This window comes from Anthonomus grandis, chromosome 8 (genome assembly GCF_022605725.1).
Source record: "Anthonomus grandis grandis chromosome 8, icAntGran1.3, whole genome shotgun sequence".
Classification (NCBI taxonomy): Eukaryota; Metazoa; Arthropoda; class Insecta; order Coleoptera; family Curculionidae; genus Anthonomus; species Anthonomus grandis.
In genome coordinates, this window is record NC_065553.1 from 961,689 (window position 1) to 974,585 (window position 12,897).

General features: G+C 31.2%; 1 protein-coding gene across 1 annotated transcript in view; it reads right to left on the minus strand.

Moving 5' to 3' along the window:
- The window catches only part of LOC126739502 (uncharacterized), a 77,205-nt gene extending 70,745 nt beyond the window's left edge, over positions 1-6,460 (minus strand). Inside the window, exons 1-6 of the mRNA XM_050445215.1 lie at positions 6,323-6,460; positions 1,387-1,512; positions 1,188-1,312; positions 920-1,138; positions 637-862; positions 419-577 (exon numbers count right to left, since the gene is read on the minus strand). Of these exons, the coding sequence (XP_050301172.1) occupies positions 419-577; positions 637-862; positions 920-1,138; positions 1,188-1,312; positions 1,387-1,429 (772 nt within the window). The 5' untranslated portion in view covers positions 1,430-1,512; positions 6,323-6,460. The remainder of the gene's footprint in view (positions 1-418; positions 578-636; positions 863-919; positions 1,139-1,187; positions 1,313-1,386; positions 1,513-6,322) is intronic.
- Between the last annotated feature and the right edge of the window lie 6,437 nt (positions 6,461-12,897).

Consider the following 12,897-nt stretch of genomic DNA (forward strand, 5'->3'; position numbering starts at 1 on the left):
CAACTTGATAGATAGCATGCCTCGTCGAATTCGTGCTTGCATTTATGCTAGAAGCGACAATAGTGATTATTAAAATTATTCAAATAGCATAATTTTTTGTTAAATTGACATTTTCAGAAAAAATATTTTTATAGAACTATCTATATTTTGTTATTTGTTATATTATTAAAAGAAAAATATAATAATTGTTATTTCTTTTTTAATTAACGAGGTTTGGAAAAACTGCTCTTTACTCCTGATTTTTTTTTCAAATAAAATTCTATTTCTCGAAATTACTGGGTGATTCCATATAAGTTTTATTGCGTGTATATAATAATAAAGGTAATTATACTAATTTGGTTTTATTTTAATTACTTATACCACTGCATTATATTGAAATATTGGCAAAGTTAAATATATTTGGTAAAACATTACTTACTAGATTCTGCCTTAATTTTCTCATAAATTTTCTCAATTTCCTTTAATTGTTTTTTATCATAACCGCTCTCAGCTTCCGGAGGACCTTTTAACGCAAAAGCAATTTTATCTTTAAGAGCTTCATGCTCATCATACTCAAACCGATCATAATCCCTATCACCTAAAATGAATCAGTTTAGTGAACTTACCCAGCGGTTATTATTATAATACCCATATTACCAAGCATCTGGGCCCAAATATTTTGCATCCTTTCTGGAGATATGTCGTTATCGTTACCGGTTTCGGCTTCTAAATCTTTCTCCTCTTTCTCAGCTTTCAAATGCTCCTTATACATTTTCTGCACTTCCTCCAAATTTTCGACCACACGTGCTATTTTCGCGTCTTTCACACACGATGCTAATTTAATTGTATTTTCGTACGATAGAATGCAAAATGCCGCAGCGACCTAAAACATTTCTGGATGTAAAGAAAACTCTTCATTTTCCTTCACTTCTAATATTACCTGTTTCTTTACAAATTCTGATATTGCTGACAATACAGGATGGCGGTTTAAAACGTTCACCAAATGGTCATGAAACGAAGAATTGTCCAGATCCCAGCCGACAACTATGTAATTTTCGCGCAAAACCTTAGACAACTTCTCTTTTTTATTCAAGTGCTGCAAAAACATCTGCGAGAAGGGCTTCTCTGAATTGTGAAGATAAAACAACAAAATCTTTTTCTAAAAATAATGATTGTTTATGAATTATTTTATAACTATAACACCTTACTTCATCTAAAGTAGCCCTGGTTATGGAGTTTAAGGCATCTTCTAGAGTGCAATAATAAAACACTACTGAATTGTCCGGAGGTAATTTGGCTTTTAGACTTGATACGCTGGCTAGCTCTAAGTTATCTAAATAAATGATAATGTAATTAAGACATAGTTTAAGCTGCAAAAAATGATTTTATGAGTAAAATAATTCTTGCCTTCATTAAAGTTGTTTAAATTCCTTGCTACTTCTTTATTCATCCTGAGTTTTATAATTTAAGTTTGGTTATATGTGTGAGCTAGATTTAAGATTATTAGGTCTTCATATGATTCTGTATCCTCTCCTGAAAAGCACAGATAAATTATATTTAAAGAAAGCACAGAATCCCCTTCCCATAATAATAATAAGGTTCATTTCAAAATCAATACAACAATTTTGCATACAGAAACGTACATTAAAAAAAAACACTGAAGCAATGCAATCTGGGTTTGAATATTTTATAATGATAATAGTAGTAATAATAAATATTCTTTATTACAGAATTATGTTACATAACATAAAAACTAATAGAGTCATAAAGACAACAAACTCATTTTAACTATTTTACACACTTTTATTCGAGTACTCACTAACGCTATATGGTTCAATCCCTAAGAGAAAATTAAACACTAATTTTTTAAATGAATTCAGTTCTTCCACACGTTTTATGTTAGAGGGAAGATTATTGTAAAATTTGATGCATGAGTAGTAATCTGTGGTTTGGGTAGCTATAATTAAGATTTCTGGTAGCATAGACGTTTTATGGTATATTATCTCTAAAGAGGTTATTGTTCTTTCTGAAAAAAAGCACACACTCTGGTAAATAAATGGCAGAAACAGTAAGCAAATTGTTTTCTCTAAATTTTTCCCTACAAGATTTTCTTACTTGTAGCATTATTCTTGATGCTCTTTTTTGAGATACAAATATTTACTCAATATCCCTGCAACCCCCTTAAACAATTATTCCATATCTAATGTGAGATTCAAAACAAGAGTAGTATACAGATTCAGGGGGTTTCTAATCTATAGTGATTAGTTTTAAACAACACGTTTGTCTTAAGGCTATTAGGAATTAATATATTTTTTGTAAACCATTCATGCACTTTTGTCATTGTTGTATTTGTGTATTTTAAGAGTTCGTCTATACTACCAGCAGTCATTAATAAATTACTATCATCTGCATAATTTGTTATTTTACAATACAATGTGTACAATTCTATGTCATTGATTTACATTTATAGGTTAAAGATTACTTCCTTGGGGTATACCTAAATCAGTAGTTATAACTTCTGAGGTTGCCCTATCTTTTCCAGAGCCTATTACTTTACAAAAGTCTAAATTTTATTATTTGTTAGAGGAGTAGTCCAAGGTTTTTTTGCAAAATGTCTCTGAAAAATGTGTCAGGATTGTAAGACACAAAAGGGGCATATGTTTTCTTCATAGATACATATTTGTTCGAGATTAAGGATCAAATTTTCTTTTTCTAGTTGGCCAATTTTATATACCATTCTGGTAAGTGTCTTATGTAAAAAGTTTGGTGTTGAATATTACAAAGACTAATGTGTTGGAGCTTCATTGCACCCTGAATAATATCTGGTTAGACAGTACTCAGATAAAGAAGCAAAGTAGTCGCGGATTTTTGGAAGTACACATTGTTAATAACCTAAAGTTTAACACGCACATAGCTAATCTTACCAAGAAAATTGTTTCAGCTTGTTTTGCTTTGCTTGGTAATTTTCTGGGGTTTTTATGCCCAATATTTTTTTCACATCTTTGAAAAAGAGGGCAGTGACGTATTTGGCTAGAGTGAGGCTAAGGAAACACTATAAGCCATTATATATTTCTCATGATATTAACTGTCTTCATTCATAATTTTACACTTTCTGTGCTTAACTTATAAATATAAACATTCGTTATTGTCCACTTCAAATCCACACAGTATACAAGTTTGGGTAATATTTACCTCTCCCATGATCCAAGCTAACAAGAAATTCTTATTGGTATATAGGGAAGAAAATCTACAACACCTACCTCTAAGTATGAAAAACCTTGATTTTTTTTGTAAATTTAGACAAGGAGTAAAAAATGTGTTATTATCCATTCATGCCTTTTATGCTTTGAGGAACACTCTCAGTTCAGTTTCACTTGAATTCTGGTTAAGATATTTATTAAAACTATGTTGCTTAATGCGTTGTTAAATTCATTTAAAGAAAATGGAGTAACACTGTTTTTACTGTTGCAAGACAACAAAATTGGGACCAGATTCACACTAGACATATTTTGGAGAATTTCTTTTTTAATATCATCTGAAATATTATAGTTGCTTGAAGTATTATTTATATTATTTAAAAAATTTTTAATTTTATTCCACACATATCTAATATTTGACTCTCTGTTGAGTGTTTGACAAAAAAGCTTAAATTTTTCTTTTTTCTTAATTTTAAGTCTCTTCTTTGTAGTTGCTATGCATTTTTTTGCAGTAAGGTAATTTTCTAATGTAGGGGTATTATTAAAGTTATTTATTGCATTTTTCCTTTCTTTGATCCAGGTAGAACATTCTTTGTCCCACCACGAATTGCCAATGTTCTTAGAAACACCACACTTTTTAGTAGGAATAGCAATATCAGCCGCTCTATCCATGATGTCCATTAATTCATTATAGGTCATATTAAGGTCTTCTACGTCTATTTCTAGTATTATATTATCTTGATAAAGTTGCCAGTTCGCTTTATTAAGGTTTCTGGCCATAAAAGGTGCCGTAAAAATTTTCCTTGCGTTGAATTTTAGCGATAGGTTTAGTTCTAAACAGGTCGGGTAGTGATTGCTGTTAGCACAGTCATGTATGACTTTCCAGCAACTGTTTACTGCCAATATACCACTTACCATAGTTAAATCAAGAGCACTAGTATATGAGTTTGGACTTTGTACCAATGTACATGAGCCATCATTGATTACCACCAAATTATTATCTGAGATAAAATCTGCAATTAGTTTTCCCCCTTTGTTGACAGGAGAATCATCCCATAAAGGGTGGTGTGAGTTAAGATCACCCATTATAATGGTTTGTTCTATGTTTACACCCTGTATTAGGTCTTCCAATAAGTTGGTAGTAATATTTTTATCAGTATTGACATATATATTTATAAGGTAAAGTTTACCTAGTTGAATGGTAATATATTGGGTCGAGTCAGAGTTGAAGGTTTTTAATTTGTTATAAATGATATTCTTTTTAATACAGGTTGCAATCCCACCATAACCATCTGGTCGATCTTCCCTGATTATATTATATGTTGGCAGAGTAAAATTATAATGTGATTTGAGCCAAGTCTCATTTAGGAATAAAATATCTGGTGATTCCCTATGAATTAATGATATCAAATTATCCCTATTGGAATTAATGCTACGAATATTCCACTGTATAATTTTAAGATTGAATTTGATGTATAATTTTTTAATTTTAAATATCTGTGTGGGAGATATTAAATGTTGTGTGTTAATTGTATTTATTTAATAGTCTGACAATTCCAGATCCATTTCTAGATCTGGGTTTTGACGGGATAATATGAGTTTTTTTAGGGTGTCAAGATAATCATCATTTGTTGTATTCATAACAAATTGTATACATGTTTCCATGTTACAAGGTAAATTGAAATTATGCTGTGCACTAATAGGCTTTTGAGAAGTTACTTGAGAAGGACTTGAAGAATTTGAGCACGAGAAAGACTGTGAATTGATTTGAATTTGAGAAGTGTGGTCAGGATCAGATTTTTTAGGTCTAGAGTTAGGAAAAAATAAGCTTTCTTCATGGAGTTTTCTGTCGTATCCTTTTTGGACTATTCTTTTTTTATTGTTATTAACTGTAGCAACTTGAGAGTATGCCCTTTTAATAGTGCTATTGTTCATGTTTTGGGTTCTTCTTTGGGAGGGTGTAATAGGTGTTGAATTTTGGGGGTACTGAGATTTGTCTCTTAATATTGTGTTGGGAAAGTCACTTGGATTGTAAACAAATTCTCCTTTGGTGATATAAGATTTTTTGCATGCTTCATTTGCATCATGGAAAGTTAAATTTTCAAAAGCCATCAGTTCCTTAATATTTTTTTGTCTTACATATTCTGGACATTTTTTTGAAATTGATTTTTGGTTTTCTTTACAAAAGAAACATTGTGTGGTACATGAATATCCATTTTCATCATCCAAATGATTTTCCTCCAGTCCACAGTTAAAACATCTTTCCCGGCCTTTGCAGTTTGTTTTTGTGTGTCCAAAACGTAGACATCTATAGCATTGGGTCACTGGAGAAACATATATTGTGACAGGTCTTTCTAGTCTATATAAATTAATAGATCTTGGGAGAAGGATACCTTTAAAGGTGAACAAAACGGAACCTGTGGGTTCATAAGATGTTGTTTTATCCTTAATTACTTTTCTATTTAACCTTTTAACATTAAGAATTTCAATATCTCCATTTGCACTGCATCTTTTTATAATTTCATCCTCTGATATGTCAGTATCTATTTGTCGTACAATTCCTTTGCATGTAACAAAGTTAAATGGGATAAATATTTTGTAACCCTTATTTATAAGAACTTTATTTTTAATAAAATCGTTGGCTGACCGAAAATTAGTAAATTCAATGGATATTCTATTTAGTCCTTTATTATTAATTTTTTTAATGTCTGTTAAATTTAAATTAAATATGTCTCTTGCTATTTTAATATTATTGAATTTTCCTATATTGAAGCCAACCTGTTCTGTAGATTCCAAGTAAACAACAAAGGGACCGGAATCTGTTTTTGAGTAAAAGACTGTGTTATTTATTGAGGAATGTGACTCTGACGACCTTGGATCTATTTGGTTCACGTTTAACTCACATTTACTAGTATCATTAATAACAAAGTTACAAGGAATATTTCCCAAAGATTTTACATTTGATTTGGATACTGGTTGTTTAGATGGGGGGGATCCGTCCCCCCCTGTGTCACTCATTGTGTAAAAGGATGTAAATTAATGTATTTTATTAATTACCCAATTAGAAGCCAAAAAATATCTCAAAAAAGTCAAAACGAAAGCATATAAAGAAAAATCAAGCTATAAATCAGTTATGCTCAACTTACCCTTTTATAAACAAGCACCACCCAAGTTAGTCGTGAGGAAAAGACTTTTCTTAGGTCGCGAAAGCTTATCTCAGATAAGGCAAGAATTCACGTTGCTGCCACAGAACACAAATATAGAGAAATGTGTGTTGCCTAATGAACAGACAGAAATTCTGTTGACAGCTTTATTGACGTTGTTGACAAAGACGGGGGCATCCATCTTGGGTGGCATGTGGCGGGAAATTTAAGCTTGATCTATTGCCTGATATTTAAATTTCAAGTAATTTGCAGTTGCATTACAAAGTTGATGCGTTAACTCACGAGTGATGAGATATATTTAAATTGAATTTTATTTTATTTAAAAAAAAACAATATGCTTATCATTTTAGAAATACCCACATTTAATTAAAATCGTTAATTTTAAATGTTGAGAAAAAATAAAAATATTGCATCTCAGACATCCCTCATCACTTTAATCAAGAATTAACACATCAACTAAAATATTATTTAATTTAAATTTGGTTCTTAAGACAATGCTTATTTAAGATGTTTAGCTGTAGATACTTACCAAGAATTATAAATTGGCCCGATAGATATGGGACTAAATTTTAAATAAAAAAAAAACAAAGCTAAATTTTTTTTTAAATGTTTTATTTTAAGATGAATTAAAATAAATTTAACAAAGGATTTTAAAATGCATAAAAAAGTTACAATATATTCTAAATGAAATACTGCAAACTGTAAGTATGGTATTAATAACACCTTTTATGTAAAAAATAGAATTGTTGCAGGTATAAAACATATTTTAACTGAAAATCCTAATTTCTGGAGTTTCAGAAAAAAATTACCTGCTATTTTTTGTTTCCATAAGTGTATAAAACATGATAAGAAATATGTAACAAACATACCTAAATAAAAAATTAAACATATATTTTTTAACCATCTATACAATTGCAATAAAATAATATATATCCACAAATTATGGAAAACAAAATATAAGCTCTTATAAAGACAGAAACTGAACCTTCAAATCTCTTGAAATAAATATGGCTTTTCATTGTAAATAAGTTAATTAATAATGACTAGATATAACACAAATACATATGTATGAGTTAATATGCATGTTTGTTCCATTTTATTTTTTTAGTATAAGCAAATAAAAACAAAATATGACTTTTGATTAGTCACAATCACAAGGTAAAGATGAAACAAGTCAGTGGGGTTGTCTCCAGTAAGTATGTAACATGAAACATAAGAAAACAGATTAAGACAGTGTATTGTGTATACAATATTATATATTCTATCGGATTAAAATTAAATCTCCTAAAAGTATTTCATCCTAATGATCCAAAATACATAAGTTTTCATTATTAGTAAGTATTGATTATCACATTAGTTATGATTACAATTAAGGTTCTAAATAATACCGTAAAGGATTTGATATTAGTCCATAATTTTACTTTAAGCTAATAATATGCATTTAATTATGGGTCAGTAAAAATAAAATTGGACTGTAAAAAGCATAGCATTTACTATCAAAATGTCTCAGGTAATTTAGGTATTTTAAAAAATAAGATATTACATACTAAAATCTTAGCTAAAAAGTTAAAAAACAAAATTATTCTGATTGTGTAGGTGTAGAATCATGAGTTTTAAATGAGGATATTCAAGATTTTTGTTTTTTTAAAGGCATTTTAGATTGTCAAATAGTGATGGTATAAAAGACCTGCACCTGCTCTTTTGAACCTAGTTCGCCATTTCGCTATTTGCTTTCATAAATTCATACATATACCTACCTAACAGGATGATTAATTATAATTGAACATAGAATGTAAAATTTTTGTTAATAATAATAATAATACCTAACTCATGTGAATATTATTTAAAAATCTTTTATTTTTATTAATTTTAACTATAACACTAAAAGGTGGGAACAGTAAATAGGAGAGGGTCATAAAAATAAAAAGCATAGTTCGAATCTTGGTTCAGCCCGGTGCACCTGATTAACGGAGCTAGGTTCACAGCCGGAACTGGAGCAGGTGCACCTGATCCCATAAAGGAAAAAATCTGATCTTACCACCCCTATTGTCAAATATTTTTCTGTTTTTTAGAATGACCAATACTTAAAGATTGTTGTTGTGGTTTTGAAGTTGGCTTTTGATTTTATACTTTAAATATTTATAAACCAACCAAAACTTTTTCTCTAAATTGACTAAATGACCAAGGCTATCCATCCATAAATGTGTATAACTTAAGGTGGATTAAGTCGATTAGGGAAATCAGTTTTTGAGAAGTATATCTCAATCTGTTTTCGTTAAATTGAACAAATAGGTATTGTGTTTATACTCCATGTGAATATCATTTCTACTTAAGAACCAGAAAAGTGTTTGGAGCAAACATTTTTAGTCGGACTTACAGACAAGATTTTTGTAAGGATGGATTCAATGGCAATTAAAAAAATTTATGATTTCTGTGACTGTCTGGGCAATTCCTCATATATAAACTAGTGAATAAAGGATATTTGCATGAATATCTTAATCTAGATGAAGACAAGGAAAAGGAAATACTTCATATTTTCCCAGTGAAGGTTCAAGAATTAAAACTGAATTGTAAAAAAAAAGTTAAATTGAGAACAGTGACATAGATATTCCCAAAATAGGATTAAATCTATAATTATATCCTGGAAAATGATAATACATCCAAGATACACCTAAACATTATTAGAAAACACTTAGGTATGTCATAATTGAAATTTACCATTTCTCCTGCTCTATGTAGTTGCACAATGATTCGATGTTGGCACGTTTGTAAAATAATGTATCAACCCAGAACTCAAAAAAACTACAAAAAGCTATAAAATTACTTAAAAACTTTAAATTGGAAGAAAATCATGAGGCTTGGCTTGTTTTCCACCCAAAAAAAACTTAAAAAAGACAATCGTCAAATACGACAGTTAAAATGTCACTATTTTCATATTTGATGTACGTCAAAAATTAGACAATCAGATTCAATCGGCCATATTGGGTGGCAGACTATTCCGCCCCGCCACATTCAACCTTCATACCGGTGGTTGCTGCTACTACCACAGTATTCACCATAGAGAAAATAAGAAGAGAAATTCCTTATTCTTGTTTTCTCTATGGTATTCACAGCACTGATCACAGAACACAAATATATATGGCACTGATATGTAACTTTCTATTTTGTATTTTTGTAAACATAACCTCTCAAAAACTTTAGATGTTTTGTTTCCCTACAGTTGGCACAATTAAAATTTGTCAGAGTGACCAACATCGAAAGGACACAATCACGCACAATGGCTGCCCCCTAGTAGTGGTCATTTACTTTTCATTGAATTGGCAGTCCATGTATAGTTATAAGTTCGTGTGTACATCCCATAGAGTTAACCTAAAAATGACCTAAACTTTCCAGACAAACTGCTTGTTAATATGCGGTTGAATTATCTTAAAAATAATAATAAATATTGAACAAACAGTAAAAGGTACAAAAAAAAATAAAAAAGCTATTATTAGAAACGTACACATAACAGATTTGACATTTGATGAATAGGGGTATAGTTGCCAGATTTCTCTAAAAGTCATAACCCTTATGGTTTAGTTCTTCATTGAATACGTTAACAAAAATAATTCAATTAAATGTTCACGCGACTCGATGTGAGGCGAGCGGACGTAGAAAACACGCGCTCCTTAAATACGAAGAGTTTTCCCAACTTTATTTGTTTAATTAATCATTCGAATCGTAACAGTGTATCGTATCAGTGGTTTGAGTTCTGTAAAAAAAAAAAATAGTTCCGGCGAGGGCGTGAGCAATAACTGAAGTTATTTAAATCGATATTTCTTATTAAAATCATCTATTTCAACACGCCATGCCACAGTATAAAGAACAAGATTCTAGTTTATGTTCGGTGGCCATGCCTAGCGGCTCGTGTTCCGGTTGTTCTACTGTTATCAGTCGAACAAATCCGGGCATCGATTGTCGAGGTCAGTGCGGCCGCCTGTTTCATCTCAAGTGCGTCAGGCTTCCGGCGACCATCAATGATTTATCACCGGAGTCAGGAATTAAATGGTTTTGCAGGGACTGCTCTGCTACTAACACCAAGGTCGTTGGCGCTTCTACGGGGGTCAATGAAAAGGTTCTCCAGGAGCTCCTTAAAAAGGTCAACTTTATTATGTCTGATGTAGCAGCTTTAAAATCAGCTCAGTCGGGATTTACGGACTCGCTAAACTTTTTTAGTGGGAAGATAGACGATTTCTCAGTCCAAATGGAGAAAGTAAATACTCTATCTAAGACTGTGGGGAACATGCAGCACGAATTGATCGAAGTGCGTAAGGAGTGTATGTCTTTGAGGTCCCAAATTGAATTAATGCAGCAAGATAGTCGTAAATATAATGCTGAATTATGTGGCATCCCCGAGAAGAAACAGGAAAACGTCCTCACTCTCGTAAAGGAGTTAGGTTCTTTCATTGGGAGTAACATTCAAGATGACAATATCGTATCATGTCATAGGGTTGCCAGATATGCTAAGGGTACAAATAGTTCAACCCAACCCAAAAACATAGTGGTCAAATTCTCATCCGCAGCTAAAAGAAACGAATTTATTAATGCCGCTAAATTGAAAAGAAATCACGGGTTAAAGGCAACAGACTTAGGATTTGAACATGGCTCAAAAATATTTGTTAACGAACACCTTTCACCCTACTATAAGCAACTTCACAAGAAAGCTAGGGATTTTTGTAAAAATTCTAACTTCAAATTTTGTTGGGTGAAAGAAATGAAAGTTTTCATAAAGAGGGACGAGAATAGCAAAGCCATTAATATTATTAATGAGCACACTCTGTCTTCCTTGCTAGCATCACTATAAACCATATCTTCTAATTAGTACTTTTGTAATTTCTTGTGCCAACTTACAACTTTTCTTTTTTTTAATGACTTCGTCTCAGCAATTTTTTATTTACTACCAAAACACCAGAGGCCTTAGGACAAAGACAGTAGACTTTTATCAGTCTGCCTGCACCTGTCTATACGACTGTATCTCAATAACCGAGTCTTGGTTAAATCCCAACGTTCTGGACTCGGAGCTGTTTCCTGACAACTATACTGTTTTTAGACTTGATAGGAACGCTAACATTAGTGGCAAAAGTGATGGTGGCGGTGTCTTATTGGCGATTCGTGACGTATACCACACGGAACTTGTCTCTAAGTGGTGTAATTATAACACAATAATCGAAGACATATGGGTGAGCGTTACTATAGAGGGGGGCAGAAAATTATTTTTATGCACTGTTTATATTCCAACTCATGCGGCAGTAAATAACTATCTAAACTTTTTGTCTAAACTAGAAAATATTATAAGCACTAATATTAATAGTTATTTTTTAATAATGGGTGACTTTAATCTACCTAATTTAATATGGTCACAAAAACCGAATGTTAAGGATTTATTGCCTATCAACGCCACTGATCCTTGCAGCAAAGCATTTTCTGATGCTTTTTACTTTAATAATCTAAAGCAATTTAATCACGTCTTCAATGCTCGTGATAAAATTCTGGATCTTATTATTTCTAATTCTACAAAAGTTATTGTAAATAAAAGTATGGATCCATTTGTGCCTGAAGATAGCCATCACATGTCTTTGGATATAAATGTTAATTTAATATCGGAGAAAAACATTATTAGTAATTCATATACCAAGTTAAAATTTAATAATGCCAATTACGACACTATCAATGAAATTATTAATTCTACTCATTGGGACAAATTATTTTTATCTAAAGATGTAAATATTAACATTGCATGTTTTTATACTGTTTAAGATAACATTGTTATTAACCACATCCCTAGAATTAAGATCAATAAGGGACAATACCCTCTATGGTTTTCCAAACACACAATCTATCTAATTAAAAATAAACAAAAGGCACATAAAATGTGGAAACTGTACCGAAGACAATCTGATTACGACAACTTTTCAAATTTACGCAAAACAGTAAAGATTAATATACGCAATGATTACAAAGATTATATTTATAAAACAGAAATAAACATTGTCAAAGACGTTAAATATTTCTGGTCATTTTTTCACAACAAAAAAAACACTAAAAGCTTACCAATAAAAATGAAATTTAATGATCAGGAAGCTTCGAATTGTGTTGACATTAGTGAACTCTTTTCTAAGTATTTTAGTGGAGTATTTGAACCTTCTGATACACCAACTTTAATTGAGCCTAGTCAATGTCAAGAATGTTTTGTAGTTAACAATATTGATATAAATGACATTAAATCCGCACTTATATCTATGGATCCTAAAAAGGGACCTGGTCCAGACGGTTTTCCTTCATTTTTTTTGAAGTCTTGTCCTAGCTTGTGCGAGCCTTTGCATATTTTGTATAATCAATCTTTATCCAGCGGCATTTTTCCTAATATTTGGAAAACAGCTCAAATTGTGCCAGTATTTAAATCTGGAGAAAAAACTTATGTACGGAATTACAGGCCTATTTCCCTACTTAGTCACTTTGGTAAACTTTTTGAATCTTTGTTGTTAAAACAATTATTCTTTAAGGTCAAAGAAGCTATT